This window comes from Dermochelys coriacea, chromosome 2 (genome assembly GCF_009764565.3).
Source record: "Dermochelys coriacea isolate rDerCor1 chromosome 2, rDerCor1.pri.v4, whole genome shotgun sequence".
Classification (NCBI taxonomy): domain Eukaryota; kingdom Metazoa; phylum Chordata; order Testudines; family Dermochelyidae; genus Dermochelys; species Dermochelys coriacea.
The window spans coordinates 202,666,852-202,690,758 of record NC_050069.1 but is presented as its reverse complement, the minus strand read 5'-3'; the positions used below and the strand labels follow the sequence as shown (position 1 = coordinate 202,690,758).

The 23,907-nt window shown below is 40.8% G+C and overlaps 1 protein-coding gene across 7 annotated transcripts in view; it reads left to right on the top strand.

Annotated features, from left to right (window-relative positions):
- Nucleotides 1–23,907, top strand: part of KAT2B (lysine acetyltransferase 2B) — a 67,296-nt gene that overhangs the window by 5,546 nt on the left and 37,843 nt on the right. For all 7 annotated transcript variants that reach the window (XM_038393487.2, XM_038393481.2, XM_038393484.2 and 4 more), the window contains exons 2-6: nucleotides 6,224–6,350; nucleotides 15,599–15,744; nucleotides 16,337–16,426; nucleotides 21,417–21,598; nucleotides 23,023–23,214. In XM_038393487.2, the coding sequence (XP_038249415.1) occupies nucleotides 15,640–15,744; nucleotides 16,337–16,426; nucleotides 21,417–21,598; nucleotides 23,023–23,214 (569 nt within the window). In that variant the 5' untranslated portion in view covers nucleotides 6,224–6,350; nucleotides 15,599–15,639. The remainder of the gene's footprint in view (nucleotides 1–6,223; nucleotides 6,351–15,598; nucleotides 15,745–16,336; nucleotides 16,427–21,416; nucleotides 21,599–23,022; nucleotides 23,215–23,907) is intronic.

The following is a 23,907-nucleotide window of genomic DNA, read 5'->3' as shown; positions in this document are numbered from 1 at the left end:
CACCCTAAACAGACGTGTATAACTTTTCTTTCTAAATCTGAAGGAAAGATAATCTTGTGTAAGGGTTTTTTTTTCCACTCCCTGGAATTTAGCAATTAACCTATTACATCCTACTTCCCCTTTAATTACTAAATAGGTCAGTCCTTCAAAAAGAGCCAAGTACAATGCCTAGCTCAAAGAGCTAATTCTCAGAGTCCTAGGGTCCTTTAATTTACAGCTAATCTAGCTCAGAATGTGTACCTTTCTGTGTTCATTTCCCCATCTTTAAAATGGGGATACTATTTCTTAGCATGTGAGGTATTGTGAAACATCACTCTTTAATCTTCTTTAAGCATTTTTAGAACCTTAGATGACAGGTTGCATGTGCAACCTTAAGTTTGTCATTTCCTGACTTTTGAATGCTTCATTTTATAATCTTAACATTGTAATTCCACAACTAAAACAAACAACCATGGGGCTATTAATATAGAGTATCTGAAGCATGCTATTTTCAGACTCATTTTGGACATAGTGTCAATGTACAAGGTTCTAAAGTGCAGGTCAGCCGTTTGTCTGTTGGACAGCAAATAATATTAAATGTAAAAGTTGTTTTTGGTTATTCTTGGTTCCTGGACAACATACTTTACTTTAATTACCCATAATGTAGAGAAGGAGTACTTGGACACCTTAGAGACTAACAAATTTATTTGAGCATAAGCTTTCGTGAGCTATAGCTCACTTCATCGGAATCAGCTGTAGCTCACGAAAGCTTATGCTCAAATAAATTTATTAGTCTCTAAGGTGCCACAAGTACTCCTTTTCTTTTTGCGAACACAGAGTAACACGGCTGCTACTCTGAAACCTGACATAATATCGAGGTATCATGAGGATTCAAATGTTTGTATTTTTTACATTGCTTTTATCAAGTAAAGACCATTGTAATTGCTAAGTTTTATACTAATCCAAATCTTTCCAGCATGGGTTGAGGATGTTTCTCAGATAACAAAATTACCTATTGTGGCCATTTAAGGAACAGTGTTAATGTCCCCTGGGTTGGAAGGATGGGGCTCAAAACCAAAGTTCTTGAAGGCTGTGGTAAGGCAGGGGAAAATGAAAGTATCTTAAGTGTCCTTTATTAAAGCCCTGCAGATGGCCTAGAAAATCAATACAAGAACTGGATGTACTAGGTCAGATACTCCCCCCAGACAGCTCCCCCCAAGACTGCTTTTGAAGCTAAATTAAGTTTTTGAGGAGGTAATTTCATACTTTCCTTTCTAACAAAAAGCAGATGAGTGACATGTAAAAAGAAAAACTGTCATGAGAGGGTCAGAGAAAGAACTGAGAGAACAAAACACGGTGGAAGACTCAAAACAACTCAACGGGATGTAATTTAAGCCACTAAGGAATGCACACTGAGTATTCAATGTATTTGCACTGTCAGGGTCCATAATGAAGGCTTATTTATCAAGAGGACCTTGTTCAGGTTGTGCTGCTGTGTTGCTGACCAAGCTTTTATGCTGTATCTGGTGCTTTATGCTGAGTTTTTAAATGTTAATGTTTGTTTGAGGCAGAGATCTCTGGAATATTGGAACAAAAGAATTGAACATTTGTTTCAAAAGATCTGGCTAGGTTAGGAAGTACAATTGAGGGCAGAAAAAATCTGCCACTGAACATATTTTATGTTCTGTGGGAGGGTTGATATTTAAATCTGGCAGTTTAACTGAGCTGTTACCACTATTCATACATCTGTTTGTTTGCATCTTTGGTGTTAATTATCGTGTGATGCTAAAGTTTGTATAGTTACTTGCTGTTTATGGATTTAAGGATTTGGAGTAAACATTGTGTTGTGTGCTTATGTGAAATGTTCACTGATGCTCATAGGAAATTGTCTTAGAATTCTTTAGCCCAGCTTTTCTTACTATTTTTATTAGCTATGATTGATGCAGCTACAAGCTTAATATTTGAGTGGCTTTTTTATAGCATTAAACATTGCCTTTTGTTAGAGACATGCTTGAGTATGAGTGGAAAAAAACCCCAGTTCTGACAGACACATAGGGAGAAAATGGATGGATCAAATCCAAGTCCCTTTTAAAAAATATTCTGGTTTCTGTTTTTCAGAGCTTCTTTATTACTATCTTTTGGAATTTTCCTTAATGATACTTTGTTATAGTCCAGGCTGTTCTTTCTTTCTCTCACAAATAACTTGCATTAGTGCAATGCTAAGGTTCTACATTTACAGTTATAAATTAGGAATTGCAAAAATTAGCAGTTTCATGGTAACACTGACTTTCCCACAAAGCATGTGTGGGAAATTTGGGTGGCATCAGGTCTTATCTTGCTCTGCAACCTAAGAAAAAATATGATATCAAACAATCTCAAAGGGTATGTCTACACTGCAATAAAAGACTCATGGCCCAGTCGTGGCTGGGCCAGGTCAGCTGAGTTGGACTGCAGGGCTGTCCGGTTGCAGTGTAGGCGTTTGGGCTCAGGCTGTGGCCCAGCCTCTGAGACCCTGCAAGGGGGGAGGATCTCAGAGCCCGAGGCCCAGCCTGAGCCCAGATGTCTGCTCTGCAATTTTATAACCCCATAGTCACCTGATCCAGGCTCTGAGACTTGATGTTGTAGTGTAGACATATTCAAAAAGATACTCTGTTGTAAACGGTGGAAAGGTTTACAACAGCGAGTGTCCATGGCTCACAGGCGTCACTCAAACCTTTGCCTTTTCTTCCTAGTAACTAAACATAAACAGGTTTCACAGCCATTGGGTGACTAAAACAAAAGTAGGACTCATGCTTGTCAGCATGTGAAAAATAAGAGTGCTTCTCCAGATAAGCTGGATATCTGTGGTCTTCCAGATACTGGTGTATATTCAGGTATTTTTCTTAGGCCTCGTCTACACTTACCAGGGGTTCGATGTGCGGTGATCGATGTGTCAGTGGTTGATTTAGCGGGTCTAGTGAAGATCCCACTAAATCTACCACAAATCGCTCTCCCGTTGGCTCCTGTACTCCACCTGAACGAGAAGCGCAAGGGAAGTCGACGAGAGAGCGTCTCCAGTCGACATCACATAGTGTGGACCCTGCGGTAAGTAGATCTAAGTACATCTACTTCAGCTATGTTGTTCATGTAGCTGTGTAATTTAGATCGATCTCCCCCTGTAGTGTAGACAAGGTCTTAGAATGCTAGAGAAAACTGCACAGAAGTATAGCCTGAAGTTCACTAGAATTAACATAAATCCTCCAGACTGCTGCTTATTTGGAAAAAAAAAATTATTGGAAAAATTGTTCCTATAAGTCCCGCCCCTAGTTCCTCCAGAACTGATCCTCCCTTTTGCCACATACAGACTCATCTCCTGGGAGTAGAGTTGCCAACTTTCCAATAGCTGAAAACCGGACATCCCTGCCCCTATCCCCTGCCCTGCCTCTTCTCCTAAGGCCCTGCCCTTCCTCTTCCCCGAAACCATGCCCCCGCTCACTCCTCTCCCGCTCTCCCTCAGTTGCTTGCTTCTCCCTCCCCCAGGACTCACCTGCCACCTACAGACCCAGGCTGGGAGAAGCTGACGCGGAGCCTGCCTGCCTGCCCAATTGGGGCACAGCAGTCAGGCTTTGGCTTAGAAAAGGGGCTAGGGTGGGGCAGAAGGTGGGGGGGTTGGTCCCCAGAGCAAGGGGATGAGGAAGGGGCAATCAGGGCACAGGCTAGGGGGGTGAATAGGATCCCCCCAGGCTGTGGTGCCAGTATCTACCTCTCCACCGAAGGCTTGAGCTGTGGGTCCGAGAGCCAGTTCTCTCTATCAGCAGCCGGGAAGCTCCTCCAGGCAGCAGCTGGTGCTCTTCCTGCCCTCTCAGCAGGGAGATTGATTGCGGTTACTCCCAATAACCAGACTTTTAGTGTCTGGTCAGAGGTACTGACTGGACACTTCCAGGTCCAGGAGCGGTGGAAGTTCCCTAAAATTGAAGGGGCCACTGGTGCCCAAATTGGCCTTACCCCCGTGCTGCCTCTTCCTGCGAGGATGCACCCCGGTGCCACCCCTTCCCCCAAGGCTGCACCCCCCACTCGCTCCTCTCCCCTCCTTCCACCCTGTCGCTTGCCCTTATGGCTGATAAAAAGTGGGAGGGCTATACTTTTAAGTGATGGGGCCATGGCCCATTGGCCCCCCGTTCTGGCACCCCTGCCAGATCCCCTTTTTGACTGGACTCCTGACAATCCTACCTGGGAGCTTAGTGGCTCCCTCCCCTACCTGGATACACCTCTCAGCTGCAGATAGCTGCTCACGTTTCTGCCAACCATTTCATGCCCTGACAGTAGCATGTACATGTGGAAGGGGAGGGAAAAGCACACTTCCTCTTTCCAAGGGTGGTGTGCTGTTATGTGCTTCCTGGGAACCTCTAGGGGTAATTCTAAGTCAACCTGTTGACTTCAGCTGCTGCATGGACCTTCTGCATCCCTTCTAATGTGCCTGACTACATTGGGTGCAGTCAAACTATCATTTGGCGTGCATATGGTATCACAGGGATAGACTGGTGGTGCCACGAGCCCTTTCAAATATATCCAGTGAATGGTAATTGTTCAAACGTTATGGAGAGTAAACGTGTTATGTGTTGTCCAGCAAAGAGGCAGCATCTGGCATTGCAATGCTTAGTGCACAGGTTGCATGATTTGAAATGATGGAGTTGAAAAACTATTTCAACACAGTTGACTAATATTTTCAGTTCTGGTACCTGAAAAGCTCCAGCCTCTGTTGGGCACTGGTACCTTAGGTATAAGGCAATTCAAAACAAAAGACGATGAAGTTTTTGTGGAATAAGCTACATTAAATATTTATTTTTCATACCTTTTCTGAACATAATGAAACACACAAGATAGACATTAACACCACAAATTGAAGTACTACACTTATTTTTAAGTTACTGTTAAGTATTATGCAGTATTTTGCAGTAATTTCATTACTAAGAACCTGGAACAGCAAATGATTGTGTATCTTGTTACAGTGCAGTACACAAGTATCTCTAAATATAGAGCAGAGAGGAGATGCTTTTCTTGTAGGTGGGTCTTCAGATTGGAATACGAGTTCAGTTAGGAAAATCCAGAAGGTCTTTAATTGCTTTGATGCTGATACTCAGGGAAAAAAAAAAACAAAAAAACCTTCAGTGCTGCTCTTGTACCAAGTTCTTTGCTTCTCAAGTGCTAGCATTCCAGTGGAACATTGCCACTTCACCCTTGAATGTCTGGAATCTGGCTACCGGAGGCCCCACGGCCTGCCTTATCATGTTATCAGTCCTGTTAGTTAAGATTTACTGAGCATCTTTTAGAGTGGTAGCTGTGTTAGTCTGTATCCGCAAAAAGAACGAGGAGTACTTGTGGCACCTTAGAGACTAACACATTTATTTGAGCATAAGCTTTTGTGGGCTAAAGCCCATTTCATCAGATGCATGCAGTGGAAAATACAGTAGGAAGATGTATATACAGAGAAAATGAACAATGTTCAATGGCAACCCCCATATTTTCATGTTCTCTCTCTCTGTGTGTGTGTGTGTGTGTGTGTGTGTGTGTTTATATATAATCTTCCTACTGTGTTTTCCACTGCATGCATCTGATGAAGTGGGCTTTATCCCATGAAAGGTTATGCTCAAATAAATGTGTTAGTCTCTAAGGTACCACAAGTACTTCTCGTTCTTTTTGGGCATCTTTTGCCATTAATATTTGGATCTAAATCTTCCAAGATAAGCAGCAGCATTTCCTTAGTAGAAACCAGTGCCTCTGGAATTCCCTCGTTTTGGTGGTTTGCTCAAACCTGTGGTTTTGACATCTCTATTGTGTGATGTATTGTTTATTTTGTTTTGCTTCACATGTCTGTTGTATGGTGGTGTGTTATATGGTTCCTAGTCAGCAGGATAGAAGACAGGGCAGTGATGCGGATGCTACCAGATGGGTGACCTATTTATTTTATTGTTTTAATTGTAAAAGTGTCTTGATAGAAGCCAGCACATCAAATAGATGAATGCTGCTTTTGCACAAAAGTTGGAGTGAGGGCCTTCTGTAGAGGAGTTAGCCCATGGTTTGGAGTGCTTGTCTGTTTTCTCAGCTGGTATCTTCTGACTAGCTGGAAGCAGTTATGGGCCACCACAGATAACTGTGAATACTCTGCTTTTAAGTAACGAGTTCTACTTTATTTCTGTGCATTTCTAGAAAACCTGAAATACATTAGTTGTGTGGTAGATATATTAACTGTCTATTTTTATTTCAGGCTGAGGAATCTTGCAAATGTAATGGCTGGAAAAACCCTAACCCACCTCCTACTCCTCCCAGGGCAGATTTGCAGCAGACAATTGTCAGTCTTACTGAACCATGTCGCAGCTGTAGTCATGCACTAGGTAAGTATTTAGCTTCTCCTGGATTTGCAATCCATGTTCTTAGACCGTAGGTCATAATATGACATGTTCTGTTATTCCCAGACAAAAACTATATTAAGATGGAGTTATGGTTGGGTGTATGCATCAGGAATTTAGAGTAAAATAAGGTAGAGATGTAGAAGTAATCTTAAAAACAAGTGCTACAAACCAGGAAATCCAGAATTAAGGTTAAACTTAAAAGAAATCCAGATATTTTATGGTATGAAAACGCACAATTAGTTCACCAAACAACTTTAACTCTGCCCTATAGTTATTTATTTAGCATGTGCATAGCTGTCTAGCCAAGCGTTGGCATCTTCAGTGGCGTGATGCAATTCTTCTAGGCCACCACTGAACCTAATCAGCAGGCATTCATCAACAGTGTGTGTCATCGTCCGTGTTGTGCCACAGCTGCATAAAGAGTTGTCACAAAAAACCCAGCGATACTAATTGGCTGCACAGAGACCTTGCCCAGTCTGGAACCTGTTCAACAGGGACCATTTGGGATGGGGCAGGTCAAAACCAGGCGGGCAGATTGTGGGGTTGGCGACGAGGGACAGGTTGGGGATTATAACAGATATCCATTCCTCTCGCCAGAGTGTTTCCATCCTAACATCCTGGTGTGGCAGATGAGACCATAATGGGCAACGTGACGACAAACGTGCGGCTGGTGGTTTAAAAAGGTCATTGTGCAGTGACAGGCTTGAGTTGGCATGTACTTTCTCTAGTAAGCAACCTCTTGTCTGATATTAGGAGGAGCAATATTGCTCAGAACTGGAAGCCATGGAGTCGGATGCAGGATGCCAGAGATTATACACATGGTGGCATGTAACTGTGTATATACCAGTTTGGTGTGTGATGATTGACACCAAACTGGTGCACGGGACTGTGCCACTGAATACGAGGTAGCAAGAGCTGACATCCGCAAAGTTGGAGCATGAGCACCCCATGACGAACATGCCAGTTTGCAAAGAAGATTGTTGTGTGTCTTAACTTTAGCTGCTGTCTTTTCAGGTGGGCATGGTAACTCCGTGTGCGGTCTAAGGTTACACCTAGATAGACCGGTTCTACTTCATGCTTCACCTTCTGACCATTGAGATAAACATTTGGTTCTCAGGTTGCGCTGGCGTGATGAAGATGGAACAAACTGGAGGCTGTTTTTATGACGCTTGGCTGGAGGCACCAAGCCTTACAGTAGTCAGCTAACTGTATCATGTCCCGGTTTAAGGTGGCATCAAGCTTGTGAAACGTTCAGGCCTAGGTACTACAACAAATGTCATCTGCGTAAATGAACTTTTGTGACTCCGTTGTTGGCAGGTCACTGGTGTAAATGTTGAACAGGGTTGGAGAAATCACAGAGCCCTGGGGTAACCCATTGTTCTGACATCTCCAAGCACTCGTCTTCTCCCCCATGTGGACTCTGAACTGCCTATCATGGAGGAACAGTTCAACAACGCCTCTGACCCAAGGTAGCAGGACCTGTGATACCTTCACGAGCAGGCCAGTGTGCCATGCCGTATCTCACATCACTGTTAGATCAATGAAAACAGCACCTGTTTTCAAGTTTCTCTGGAAGCCATTTTCAACAAATGTGGTCAGCGCGAGTACTTGGTCGCATGTGCTACAGCCTCAGAGAAAGCCGTCTTGATCAGGGCTCAAAATTCTCTCCATGTCGGGTAATATGCGCTGTAGGACCAAGCGCTCCAGTGCCTTGAAGCACACCGACAATAATGATATGGGATGATAGCTTGATGCTTGACTTGGGTCCTTTCCAGGCTTTAGGAGGCCAATGACTTTTGTGGTGCGCCATATCTTCGGTAGTCTACCTTCACTGATGACCTATAGTGAGACTATGCAATAATCATAGGACTAAGATTAAGGCATTTTAGTGTTTGTAGTTGTAGATTAGATTAAACTGATTTTTAAAGACAGATTTAGCCCCTGCCACCTCCATCCCCCGTTGTCAATATTATGGCTGATATCTGTGTTGTGGTTCTTCTGAAACTACAGCCTCATTTGGGGTCTGTCTATGCTACAATTTCACCTCTGTCACGTGACCTAGTTACAGCATGGTTGTCTCACAACATGGTTATTTTTGTAGTATAGATGAGACAGTGACTGTCTCTGGACAGTGCTAAAGGTAAAAGTCCATGTACGCTAACAAATGGAACTATGCTTGTACCAGGTTGTGTGAAACTGTGTTGGAACCAGTCTCCCTGTATGGTTAAAGCTGTGTTATAAACAACCTCGGTGCTACAAAAATGACCGTTTAAGTCCATTGTGAAACATGATTGTATCCCAACCAGGTTACAACATAATGATTCCTTACCAGTGTGGCCAGAAAAAAACCACCATGTATCAGGGACAGTTTGAAACTTTGTGGCTACGTAAGCTAAAACATGATTACTTAACATGGTTATAGCATAGTTTTTCTGACCGTAAAGTCAAGAAGAAACACTGCTAATAACAGTTGGGACACAACAAATTTCAGAACTGTTTAAAATGAAACTTGTTTTGGTTTTGTAGATATGGCCTGGAATTACAAATCAGTAAAATCAGCAATTTTGTTAAATTATGTAAAATCATCACAATAGGTGATTTTTTAAAAAAAGTAAACAGTGTACTTTTTGAGGGATTATTCACTGCAGAATTTCTGTAGAGGATTTATTTACTTCTCTGCTCTCCTTTTTGTGTGTTCTTTTAATATTTAACCTATTCCTGGGGTTTGCTTTTCTTCATTGTTTTCATTTATGTTCAAAATCTCTTCTTTCATGCAAGAGAGGAATAACAAATGTATAGCAGCACATGAGTTCAGCACGTTTAGCGAGGCAGTTCCTTTAACTTCTCAACGTATAGCATACTTTTGCTGCCTCTGGGATATGCAGTTAGATTCATTTATGTTATGAAACCCTTTCACACTGTGCCCTTGGATACTGAAGTTATTTCTTCACTGCTGCCTAATCCTGTTAGGTGCTGAGCCATTAAGCCACCTCTTCTATAGGATTTGAAGATGCTCACCTCCTTTGAGAAGAGCTCAGCGCTTCTGAGGATCTGACTTCTGATGAAAATCTTCGGTCACTCATTGGGAATCAGAAAAAGCAGTACGTTGTTACTTTGAATAAACATTACAGACCAAATCTGGTGTAGTGTTTCTATTTCATTACTGCCACAGTGAAGAAAGATGAAGCTCTGTCCCTAATGAGGATGATGCCTTGTTCGGAATAACTGAAATAAATAACGAGTGCCATGTACCACTCAGTTGTACCTAATGTGGAAATGTAAACATTGTTCAGAAATACTTCTCAAGACATTTTTCCTATTACTCTCACCCTGACCAACATTTTTCCCTCTTGAATTCTTTTAAAACCTGAAAGGTCATGAGATATCTCTATTTCAAGTGCTTCATCTGCACTATAGTCTCTCTTTCTAAGTGAGTTCTGAAAAATAACTATGCAGAAACTTCTCTACTATTCTAGGAAATGTGGTGTTGGCTTTTTGTGCTTAAATTTTTTTCAGCACTGGAGCCCAGGCATCAATGCACAGTAGGCTCTTCCCCACTCAGGACTTGTCTATATTTAGTTTCACTGGCTTAATTAAAGGTTTAGTTAATCAGATGCAAAAGACTGTGGATGCTTATATCTGCTTAAATTAGGCTTATTTCTGGTTATTTTGTGGGCTAGTCTACATGCAGATTTTCACAGAAGTGACATAAATTCACACTTTTTGTTATTTTGGTGAAAGTCCATGTGTGGATCTTCTTATTTTAGATTATGCTAAATTCACTTAAGGAACAATCTGAACTAAGAGTGTCGTGTTGTGATAATTGGGCCTACAAATTTACCCTAATTAAACACTCAATTGTAAAAAGTATATGAAAGTTGTTTTGATAACCTATAATAACAAATGTTGATGGAAAGTAGGTGAAGTCACTTTCAATAGTGAATATAGGCGCCGACTCCATGGGTGCTCTGGGGCTGGAGCACCCAAGGGGAAAAATTAGCGGGTGCTCCGCACCCACCAGCAGCCAAGCTCCCCCCTCCTTGCCTCCTTCTGCCCCCCCCCACCAAGTGCATCTCCCAGCGCTTCCCTCCCCCCCTGCCACCTAACGGCTGTTTGGTGGCGCTTAGGACTTTCCGGGAGGGAGGGCGAGGTGCGGGGACGCAGCACGCTCAGAGGAGGAGATTGAGAAGAGGCGAGGCAGGAAGGGGGTGGGGCTGGGGTGGGAAAAGTCAGGGTGGGGTGAGGGCGGTGCAGGGGCGAGAAGAGGTGGTGCAGGGATGAGGCTGGGGGCGAAGGTCGAGCACCCACGAGGCAGAGGAGAAGTCTGTGCCTATGATGGTTAATGTTATAAACAGGTGCAATAGAACCAAACAGGCTAAATTAGGTTAAACAAAAGGGCCTACTGATACGGTTCAAGAACTGTATTAAAATCATGCTTGGTAAAAACAGAAGATGTAGAACTGGAGAGGATTGGTGTGCAGGATATTAGGCCTAATTGGTGGATAAAATAAAGAGGGGATGGGTTATTTCACCCATCTCTCTCTTTGTGAATCCTTAAAGAAAGAGACTTTGGGGGGAAAATGAGAAGAACAGATATTGACTACAGGAGTGAGCTTCACTATCATGGCTGCCACGCCCCACCATCTCCTGGACCTTCTTTGTCCTAATCCTAAGCAATGACCTGACCAGATCAGGCCAGAGAGAAGGATCCAGATGACATCAGCTGACCCCATCAGCTCCAGCTGAATCCCAAATGCCACCTGCGATAAAACGGGATTGGACTTTAACAGCAGCAGCAACGACTCCAACTCATCTGAATTAACTACTTCTTTTCCCCCCAAAGGACAATTACCACCATCTTTAAATCATCTAACAGAGAGTGCCAAATATGTTTTTTTTCCTTTTAGGATTCTTTCCAGCTAAAGGGAACAAGGGATGTTGTGAAGTATTAAATATGGCTTTAATTTTAACATTTTAAATGCTTTAACTGTTTTTCTTCTTTCTTTATCTGTAATAAAAGGCTAAAATAATCCTTAATGATGTGTTTGCCATGATACTAAGCAGGCAGAGGTCTCTATAGACCAAACTCTGAACTTTGTTTAGTGCTGTTTAATGTTGGACAGTGAGTAGGTTGTGTTAACACCCTTAGCTCATTTATTCCATGTAAATTAATACAACAATCCACATACAGATTTACACTGGAATAACAAGGACATTCTGAAACAGAAATAACAGTTCTGCTCATCTACAAAAGGAAAGTCTGAGTAGCTTTCATCAGCACCACTGGTTTTACTACTAGGCGTTCTTACGATATTGATGATTATTTCTTTTCTATTAGATTGCTGAAGAAAGCATTTGCAGTTTCTGTCAAGCTACTGTAGACGTGTTTGTATGCATGCTTCGGAGCTTGAGTTTATTGCTCTTTTTAGGGTGATAGATCCAGAAATGATGGCTAAAGCTTTTCTTCATTTAAAAGATGTTTCTCACTTATACCAGTGTAAATCAGGTGTAATTCAATTGAAATCAAGTGAAACCAATTGTAAGTGAGAGGAGAATGAGATTCTTAGATTTCAAGTTGTCAAGTACACACAGGGTTAAAGTGGGAAACTTCATGGAAGAATCTGCAATGTCTTTAAACCCTGCTGTGGTTTAATACTTTATTGTGTGGTGGTGCCTGTGATTTATTCTTGAGTATATTAAAAGGGTAGAGAATAACAAATTCGGATCCTAGTTAGACAATTTGTTCTGTTTTCTCAGTAATACTAATAATTAATGAATTAATAACACTGAACCCATTATTAAACACAACATTTAGAACTTCTCTGAGGCTGTAGATAAAAAGTGCTTATGTTATGCAAGTCCCTTCTAAATTCTACTATGGTATATCCCGTACAAAACAGACTCTCTGCAGCATCAGAACAGCTGCAGTTGTTTTTAATTAATTAAGAACACACCGAATCTGGAATAATCTGGATTTCTCCATTGTGGTCCTCAACTCAGTCTTTTGATCTATCCACTTGTGAACCAAGTTACTGTCTTGTGCATGAGTGTTATATTTTTACTATATGGGGATAACCACATTTCCCTGATGCATCTTGATTGGCTGGTAGACTCTCTCCTTTATGGCAACTGATGTTTGTGGGTTAGTCACCACTGGCCGCTGCAGAAGGGTGTAAGCAGTGACGCTCTTGTGGAGAATTGCCTTCTTGCTGGTACTGATTGGATAGTGCAGCTGATAGGGATTACACAGCTCTGGGTCAGTTACTCCGTATTTGGTACCAGTGGAGGGAAGGAAGCATTTCTGTATAGATGGGCTTTAGTATTTGCCCTTTAGAGGTGGGTGACCAAAACATAATTTTAAACAGTCCACTAGACTGATATGATGATTTTAAAAAGTATTCACACCAATAATACAGAAATGGCAATCTGTGGTAAACACTAACTGTTAATATGTTTGAAGCAATTTACTGTTGGGTTCACCACATGGCGGTTAGTTCGACTTTATGTGTTGACATATGGCCACACACAAGTCAAGATAATATATATGATTCTGATAGCAGTTGTACAGGAAGTGGATGTAGCTGGCTTGTAATGCTCTAGTTGTTGGTCGATTCCAAGGTGCGCGCGTGTGTGTATGTGTTTTTTACAATGCTATCAATTTTTAATGTGCTGCTGATCTAGAAGTGAAAATTCATTACTTTAGCAAAATCAAAACTGATAGCTGGAAGTATTAAACTTTCATATCTTGTTGGAGGACAAAACTGGAATCATTTTACTCTGCCTGGAACTCAAAATATTTTTAAATTAAAGAAGATAACGTCTGATGACTATCTCACTTTCAGCTGGAGAATGTTAGGGACATGAGATCATATTGCAAACACTCTTTTTGCACCAATATCTTGCACCAAAGTCTGCTTTCAGTTGCATCCGTACAAATCCACGGAAGTCAATGGATTTGCAAAGAACTGATTAAACTTTCCAAAACAAAACATGACCTCTGAGCTGACAAAAAATAAGAAATTTCAACTCAAAGGGCATTTCCTTCTTTGAAGTCATAAGTGCTTGAGAACAGGAGCATATGATGGAAATACCTTCTCAGTCCTAACCATATTTCACTCCTAGGATAACATGAATAATTTTACAGCAAGTGGGTTATGCCATAGAGTTCAGTGGGACTATTTCAGTGAGTAGAATTACTGAGGTGCTTAAGTTTTGCAGCATTGGGCTCTTAAGTTGTAAGCTTCTTAGAGCAGCGACTGTAATTTCCTTTGACTAGTATAATGCCAGTCGCATTGTCCTGCCTTAACAAATAGTAAATTTCCTTTTTTCACAAAAATAAAAGTCCAGAATTAACATTACAGATGAAGGGCAGACTGAATATTTAGAATTATATAATATGTGAACAGTCTCCTTTTGAGGAGATGACTACAAAGGCAGTAGTGGTCATGGAGACAGTTTGGCATGTTTCAGGAGTCTATTCACTCCATGTTTCGTCAAAAGACATCATCCTTGATAAAAGGGGAAGGGGAATCCTCAAACACTGGGGGGACAAGGCCAGTCCAGAAGTCACTGAGCTGTTTTTGAGCTTTTATTCATCATGTGTCTAGAAATAGATGAGATTATTTTAGGGACAGGCCACTTTAAATTACTAAAAGTTTCAAGTAATATAATTTCTTCAGTCTTTGTGGATTAATTTTACTAATCTAATGGAATGGAAGCTACTGGCTTTTATCATGCTTATCATTGTTCTGTCTTTGTTCATTGAAAATGCATCTTTCAAATCCATATCATGGATATAACCCTGAAAACCCTAGCCAGTTTCTAGGAGTTAGGAGAGACCTGTAGAAGACACTGTGCTAGTTGTGGGGAGGAATGAGGAGGGACTCTTGGCTTAGAGCCAGTTAAGACCACTTACCATTTTTGGTGAACCAAAAATTTTTTTTTTTTTCAGGTTTAACTTCTCTATCTTCTTGCAGGTACTTTTGAGACCAAGTTTTGAGACCACCTTTCAGTGGATTTTCCTCTTTGCACTTACAAAACTGCAGCCTCAAAGAAATTGCAAGTGCAAAATTATGCTTGCGTTTTGCAGGCGCTAAAAGGAAAGACTGGCTTTTGAAATATGGCCCTGTATTTGAAAAACACTTCCCTAAAGCTTTGCTTGGAAGGGCATGTAGAACATGCAGCAGGAGGAGCACTGTAAATATGACCCACACTGTGAATCCTTGGAACTTGATACTATATAAGTAGTCATGAAACATACTTACTGGTGCCTAGTTTAAAGCAAGGTTTCAGAGTAGCAGCCGTGTTAATCTGTATTCGCAAAAAGAAAAGGAGTACTTGTGGCACCTTAGAGACTAACAAATTTATTAGAGCATAAGCTTTCGTGAGCTACAGCTCACTTCATCGGATGCATTTGGTGGAAAATACAGTGGGGAGATTTATATATACACACACAGAGCTCATCTTAAGTGATCACTCTCCTTACAGTGTGTATGATAAAACCCATTGTTTCATGTTCTGTGTGTGTGTGTGTGTGTATAAATCTCCCCACTGTATTTTCCACCAAATGCATCCGATGAAGTGAGCTGTAGCTCACGAAAGCTTATGCTCAAATAAATTTGTTAGTCTCTAAGGTGCCACAAATACTCCTTTTCTTTTTAGTTTAAAGCAAGAAATTTTCATTTGTGATAAGGAATTTTTTCTCTCATTGCTGGTTAAATTGCCACTTGTAAATTGCCACTGTGGGGATTGAATTTGGGATCCCTGAGTTAAAAATCATGAGCTACTACTACTTGGCTCTAGGACCAGATCCATTAGGTTGGAGGCAGTAGCATACTCATAATCTCTGTACATAACCTAGACACTAAAAAGGGAAAGAGAACTAACCTGCGTTAGTGTGAGTTACATAAATAGTGGAAGCACAATCTGCTGGTAGAGTAAAATAGTAGCAGGCAGGATTTGTGGGTTCTGTTCTCAGCATGGCCACAGACTTGAGTGAGTTTGTACAAGTCACTTATCTCTGTGCCGTAGTGTCTCAGCTGTAAACTGTTATAAAAATTGTCCATATGGAGCCTGTGCCTTCAGGTTCTTCTGATGAAAGGTGTTGTTTAAGTGCTAATGGTGGTCGTGGTTGCAAGAGGCGTCCTTTGTGTTGTCTTTGAAATTATGTCTTATTGACCATCCTACCAGCTATTTTTTTTTCACAATGTTTGGATTTTTATTTTGTTTAGCTGCTCATGTTTCTCACCTGGAGAATGTGTCTGAAGAAGAAATGAATAGGCTGTTGGGGATCGTGTTGGATGTGGAATATCTCTTCACCTGTGTCCACAAAGAAGAAGATGCAGATACAAAACAAGTTTACTTCTCCCTGTTCAAGGTAAGATGAAGATTTTTCTCAAAATGCAACATCATACAATTGTATTTCTGCAACCTTAGATACACATGTAGCATCTTGTCATATTTTTCATTCTTTTGTACTTACATTAATTTTATTGTCCTAATGGACCATTATATTTGTATTGTCTTAGACAATTTGTAGGGAAAGCTCTCCTTTTCCCAAGGTAGTAATAAGTTTTTTAATTTTGGACTAGATTCTACTACCCTTATGTTGCACAGTACCTGACTTCTGAAGTCTTCCCAGTGATTTCAGAGTCTGTTCCAAAGTCAGCACCCATTTGGTATGTATTTTCTTTCCAACCATCAGCAGCATCTTCCTTAATTACAAGTCAGAAGAAAAGCCAGTTGACAATGAAGCTACTTTAGCTATATACACAGGCCCAGAACAGCCTTTCTTGGTGCATTTCAGAGGGCGAAGCAATTAACTCTGAAGTTAATTTAGCTGCAAACTTAGTTTATTACATGTACTAGCAAATATTTCAATAATATGTTATACCAGTACATATTTCACTGACTGTCAAGTGTTTATATAAAGATGTTAACCATTTAAAAATAAAATTGTTTTTTGATAGCTTTTGAGGAAGTGCATCTTACAGATGGGGAAACCTGTGGTAGAAGGGTCTTTGGAAAGCCCCCCCTTTGAGAAGCCCAGTATTGAACAGGTAAAACAGAATATGATAATTTCTATGAACAGTGACCCTGCTGCAGTCCACATAAGTGGATTTGGGCAATGTGTGAATATTCGTTCCCTGCATCATTTTGAACAAAGGTGAATCTGAGGTTTGCATGAGGATGATTTCTCCTCCAGCCCCTGGGAAGGGCATTTTGGTTCAGTTATTGAATTATTTTTCAGAGTGGTAGCCATGTTAGTCTGCATCAGCAGAAACAAAGAGGAGTCCGTGTGCTACCTTAGAGACTAACAAATTCATTTGGGCATAAGCTTTTGTGGCCTAAAACCCACTTCATCAGATGCATGGAGTGAAACACACAGTAAGCGGTATATATATAGAGCACATGAAAAGATGGGAGTTGCCTTACCAAGTGGGGAATCAGTGGTAATGAGGCCAATTCAATTAAGGTGGAAGTGGCCTATTCTCAACAGTTGACAAGAAGGGGTGAATATCAAGAGAGGAAAAATTACTTTTATAGTGCTAATGAGGCCAATGCAATCAAGATGGACATCAGCCATTTCCAACTGTTGACAAGAAAGTGTGAGAATCAGCAGAGGGAAAATTACTTTTTGTAGTGACCCATCCACTGCCAGTCTTTATTAATTTGCAAACTGGACACCATCAAATTAGGCCTGAATAAAGACTGGGAGTGGTTGGGTCACTACAAAAATTAATTTTCCCTCTGTTGATAATCACACCTTCTTGGGAATGGGCCACATCCAGCCTAATTGAATTGACCTCATTAGCACTGACCCACCCCGCACTTGGTAAGGCAGCTCCCATCTTTTCATGTGCTGTATGTATACACTGCTTACTGTATTTTTCACTTCATGCATCCGATGAAGTGGGTGTTAGCCCACGAAAGCTTATGCCCAAATAAATTTTTTTCTCTCTAAGGTGGCATACGGACTCCTCTTTGTTTTTGCAGAATTATTTTTACAATTCAACTTACATTTTAATGTAATTTAGAATGTTTTTTCTCAGTTTGATTCACAGGCACCGATTCTTTGGGTACTCTAGGGCTGGAGCACCCATGGAAAAAATATAGTGGGTGCTTAGAACCCACTGATCAGCTGTTCAACCACCCCTCACCCATCTGCTATTCAACCAGTCCTGCTGATCAGCTGTTCGGTGGTGGGAGGGAAGCACTTGGGGGAGGGGGCGGAGCAGGGGCAGAAAGAGGAGGAGTGAGGGCATGGCCTCGGGGAAGGGGTGGAGGGGGGTGGCAAGAGGTGGAGTGAGGTGAGGCCTTGGGGGAGGGGGCATGAGATCTGGTGCCATTGAATTCAGTGGGGCCCAGATTTCACCCCAGGATTACAAAGCAGAAACAACTGAAAGAAAACCAACATTAGTTGGTGCTTTTATGAATACATGGATAGATAGATAACATACACAGAAACTGAGATTTTGATTCAGCAAGATACATAAGCATGTGCTTATCTTCAACCACACAAGCAGGTCTTCAGCTTGCTCAAGAGAGAGCCTCTCCACCTCCAAAGGATACCTAAAAGAAACTGGAACAAAGGACAGTAACCATGGTGGTGTGAGTGATTGCTGGACCCAGACTAAAAGGAGGCTAGTCTGTAAAAGAGGCTTATTGGAACATCTCTGAGGTTTTGTTTTTTTTATTTTCCTGCCTTCTCTGTCAATTACAAACGTTAAACAATCCTGTCAAAATGAGTGTCCTGCTCAGAAGATGTTGCTAATCAAGTCTGTATTTTCCACTGAATTCATCCGATGAAGCGAGCTGTAGCTCTCAAAAGCTTATGCTCAAATAAATTTGTTAGTCTCTAAGGTGCCACAAGTTCTCCTTTTCTTTTTTGCAAATACAGACTAACACGGCTGCTGCTATGAAACGAGCAGTTCTATTAACTTCAATGAGACTGCTCACATGTTTGAATACTGTGCTGAATCAGGGCCTGAATATCTTTCAAGCAATCTGTGGCTTAATGGAAAGTATACTCTTACATAGCCTGTTTTAAGTTGGCACACAGTGTAAATGTTTCTTTGAGTTTAGCTTATCATAACTCAGTAAAATAACACTCTTCATAGCGGCATTCCTTGTTTTTCAGGAATAATTAGAGTGTACATAATGTTATGTAGTAAATTTCTTATTTCAAAAAAGAATTAGTGTACGTAATGTTATATACTCCTACTCCCTAAAATATACATTTTGTACAGAACTTTTTTAGTAGTAAAGCACTTTAAGTTTTCCTTTTGGTTAATTGGGTTAAGAAATCTCTCTGGGTTGATATGAGGGGGTAATTCCCTTTAAAGTTTATTCTGAAAGGATTTCATGTCAAATGAACAATATTTTCTGGTAAATTATGGATTGTTATAAAATAAAAGAATCTAAGTCACATTAAATATTTGCTAAGGCAGCAATGCTATTTTTTGTTGTAAGAGTATGAATTTTGGCAATTTATTTTAATGACACATTTTAATTCTCTTTGAGTGTTTATTAAAGGGGTTGTCAAGGTTCCTTCCCCACTCTGAACTATAGGGTACAGATGTGGGGACCTGCATTAAAGACCCCCTAAGCTTATTCTTACCAGCTTAGGTTAAAAACTTCCCCAAGGTACAAACTTTGCCGTGTCCTTGAACAGTATGCTGCCACCACAAGCGTTTTAAACAAAGAACAGGGAAAGAGACCACTTGGAGAAGTCTTTCCCCAAAATATCCCCCCAAGCCCTACAAGGCTTGATAATAATCCTCACCAATTGGTACAGGTGAACACAGACCAAAGCCCTTGGATCATAAGAACAATGAAAAATCAATCAATGAAAAATCAGGTTCTTAAAAGAAGAATTTTAATTAAAGAAAAGGTAAAAGAATCACCTCTGTAAAATCAGCATGGTAATATCTTGTAGGGTAATCAGATTCAAAACATAGAGAATCCCTCTAGGCAAAACCTTAAGTTACAAAAAGACACAACAACAGGAATATACATTCCCTCCAGTGCAGCTTATTTTACAAGCCATTAAACAAAAGAAAATCTAAAGCATTTTCTAGCTAGATTACTTACTAACTTTACAGGAGTTTTAAGGCTTACATTCCTGATCTGTTCCCGGCAAAAGCATCACACAGACAGACAACCCCTTTGTTCCCCCACCCCCTCCAGATTTGAAAGATTCTTGTCCATTTTGGGTCAGGTGCCAGCAGGGTTACCTTAGCTTTTTAGCCCTTTACAGGTGAAAGGATTTTGCCTCTGGCCAGGAGGGATTTTGTAGAACTGTATACAGAAAGGTGGTTACCCTTCCCTTTATATTTATGACAGGGGTAATATAAAGAGTGAAGTGATGTGCATACGCAGTACAGGCAATTCATGAAGAAATAACACACTGTATAAACGGGAGTAAGATAGAAGTACTCCAAGCTCCACCAACACTTCAAAAGTAGCTGGAAGTTTTTGCTTACATGATCAGGAATTAAATATTGTTAACAATATCTCTCCTTAAATCTTCATCTGTAGTCTTCAGCACTAATGCTCATCTGCCCTGCTAGTGAGATGTGTCGTTGGTGGGTCTCGGAGTGATGGGGACATGCATGCCACCCTTTTCCCCTCCATGTGGGTGAGGAGCAGGGAAAGGGGGGAATTTAGGCTCCCACTGGTGCCTCTCTTCCCTCTTGGGGGGCAAAGGGCATGGCTTGGATCTCACAGTGTGTGAATTCTGAGCCTGTCCCACCCTTCCCTGCTGCCATTGGATGACTGGGATGAGGGCAGACCCCTTGTTTGGCTCCCTCCTGCAGAGATGGGGAGGAGGAAGGAAGGGTTGTTTCTGCCCTCTGCTGACCTCCTGAAACCATTTTGGCATTGTTCTGTCATGGGGATGATTGCAGGAAGCATACACCTCTCCTAGAGCTATTGCTTTAGTCTGTCTGCTGACACCAGAATGCAGAATTGGAATGGATTTCCGTAAAAGGGTGCCTTTTCAATCATAAGGAATAGAAACTCTTTTTCTTAAGTGAAAACTTAAATTTTGCAGGAACAGGAAAGTGTTGGTATGACTCACCAATTATTCGGTTGGTCTGACCCTGTGAGTTTAATGAATCCACGACTACATTGTACACATACAGTATTGGGGGATACAACCCAGAGACTTTGTTTCTTAAATCCAGACTTCCACCACATCCGCTAACATGTTGGTGTATATACTCTTTGCAGACTAATGCCACAAATATTTAATCAGATCTGAATTCCTTCCAGCAGAAACTGTGTTACACATACACACTACTGTTGTTTGACATTTTTATTGTGATAACATCTGGAGGCCTCAGCCAGGGCAAGGCTCCATTGTGCTAGGTGCTGTACAAACATATAGTTAATGACAGCCCTTGCCTCAAAGAATTTACAATCTAAAGGACAAGACATAACAGGTCAGTGAAGCAAACAGTAAGTGGGCTGAGTGTGGACAACTCAGCGGCAGACAGATTGTGCCAAAACATTCTGCTAAGTTTGCATGCAGTTCTGGCCAGTCAGTAACAGTAATCAGAATTGGTCATCTGCCTAGTCTTTCTCAGATGGCAACACCCTAGCTAGTATGTTACATGCTTTTCTCAGTCCCATGCCTAAATCTCAGAGCAGTTAATTTATAAGAAGTGAATGTCAATTTACAAAGAGTACAGCATGGTCATCAACAAAACTGCACATGTGGGGCGTCCAAGAAAAAGCGCATGACCTTTCCCCAGTAAAAGTTCTATGTCGTGTGAAGTAAGAGATTTATACCCCTTATTATAGGCCAATCGCTAGAGGGAAATAGAATCAAACACACTTGAGCAGGCATAACTTTCCATTTAGCAGAACCAATACTTTAGTTATATCTCTGACGGGAGCAAATATTTCAAACGACCCAATGTGTATTTTCTCTGTGTTGTAATATAAGTTCTGTTATAAGAAAAAAAAAAAAGCTAGTAGTGCTCACAGGGAAAAAGGTTACGCCTAAATTGTTAAATAATCATCACTTTCACCCTCTGTTTTAAGGGAGTGAATAATTTTGTACAGTACAAATTTAGCCACCTACCATCAAAGGAAAGGCAAACGATAGTTGAACTGGCTAAAATGTTTCTAAACCGCATCAACTACTGGCATCTGGAGACACCTTTGCAGCGAAGATTGAGATCACCTAATGATGATATTGCTGGCTATAAAGTGAACTATACAAGGTAACTATGCTTTGCTTCAGTTTTCCCTTTCAGAATATAGGCACTGATTCTGTAGCTAGATGCACCAACACAGATTTCTTACAACCATTGTCTTTACCTGTAGACCTACTGGCTTCAATGAAGTTCCATGCTATCATAAGAGGCCCATGCTGTCACTTCTATTTACAGAATTGGGGCTGTATTTAATAATTACTCTTAATCTGATTGGATGCTTAGTGGAATGTCAGGCTTCATTTCATGCACTATAAGTTCATGAAGCTTGTTGTTTAAAAACCTTTAAAAATTAGAAATCTCAAAGCCTCTGTTTCAAATTGAAGTATGAGAAAATGTGCAAATTAACACCATCTTTAAATATTTGAGAGCCAACTGGTTACCTGGCATTATTAGATTCCTTAAAATGAAAATTCATGTGTATATTTTCACCACTTGCATCAGAATTCTAAGGAATGACTTATTAATTGGAAAAAACCTAATATATTTTAATTTCTGTAAACTTATTTTTCTTAAAAAGTAGTATAGTTGCTTTTTGGATTAACAGCGGAGATACTACTTAGTCTTCTATAATAACAAATGCTCCAAGGAGGGGGTTAGAAAGAACTGCAGTTCAAGATCAACAGAGCTCTCCATCTTTACACTGATAATCTTAATTTTATCGCTTTTACAAAACTTGAATTCCATCAGCTGTATTAAAGAGGAAAGGCAAAAGTTTTCAGATAAAAAATATTCCTAAATTAATAAGAATAATTGATAACGTAATAGACTTCCATAATAGACCACCATATTGGTAGTCTTTATTCCCCCATCTGTTTGTGACAGTAATGACACATATTATTAGTGTGCGTAAATGAGGGGATATGATATCACTTCAGACTTAAATCTTGATTATAAAATTGACTCTACATAGTCAACTGTACTGCTGCTTAACCCCTTCAGTGCCACAATCCATCCCCTGGAGAGATGTAACACAAAATGCTGTATTTTTATATTGGTCTGCTAATAGACTATACAAAACCCTTTGTGGAATGAGTCACTTGTAAATTAAGGAGAGTATTGGGATTACATTTAGTGAGAGAAGGTGACTTGGAGAAAGGGAGGGGTGGAAAGTTTAGATAAATTTGGTCAGTCCTAATAAAAAAGTGAAAATCCCCCTGCACATATGCTATGATAGGATACGTCTGATATTCTCCCTTATTCAGTAGCAAGTGTGTTTTACATGGTCTGAAGGTTAGAGAGAGTTTGGGAAGATCCTGAAAGGAGTTACTCAATTTCCAGAGAAATGGCAGACCATGCAAGTGCTACTTCGCTATATGTGCAGGGGACCTAAAATGGATTTGTATAGTCATTTTGTCTTCTTTTGTTGATAGTAGTTTTGACACATCAGGTTATTCACAGGCTGAGGTAATTATCTGGTTTTTTTACTGCAGGTGGCTGTGTTACTGCAATGTTCCCCAGTTCTGTGACAGTCTACCTCGATACGAAACCACACAGGTTTTTGGGAGAACTCTGCTACGCTCTGTCTTTACTATTATGAGACGGCAACTCCTGGAGCAGGCTAGACAGGAAAAAGACAAGCTTCCTCAAGAGAAACGAACACTAATCCTCACCCATTTTCCAAAGTAAGACGTAACTGCTCATCTTCCTTTAAGATTGTTAACTAGCAATATGCAATTTTGTCTTGAGATGCAAAAATGCTTGTTAGGACAACTAACTGGTTACATCTGCAACAGAAAGACTATTTACTCTAATGTTCAGTGACAAATAGATGTCACACAAGCCCTCTGCTGTCACTTGCACTACACATAGTCATTTAGTACATTCATAGCTTCTACTTATATTTAATACTGTGGCTGTATCTCTTTGAGATGGAGTTTTGTTTTGTAAGTAGGGCTGTTTTTGTTGCCAGAGGAGTTGTTCTCACTTTATACTGGAATTTATGATTGGACACTGTTTCCGTTTTTTTTCTTTTCTTTAGACCACATAAGTATCTAAGGGTAGATCTACACTACTGCGCTACATTGGAGCAGCTGCATCATGTCTGGTGAAGATGTGCTATGACGACGGGAGAGTGCTCCCTCGTTGGCATAATTACTCCGCTGGAGGCGGAAGCTGTGTTGGTGGGAGAGCATCTCCCACTGACATAGCACGGTGTGGACAGCGCTTTAAGTGGATGAAACTTGCGTTTCTCAGGGGGTGTCGTTTTCATACCCCTAAGCAATATAAGTTACGTTGACTGAAATGGTAGTGTAGACCAGCATTAAGTAGTACCATACGTTCGTTCTCTATCAGTTTGTTTAGCTCTGCATCTTTCT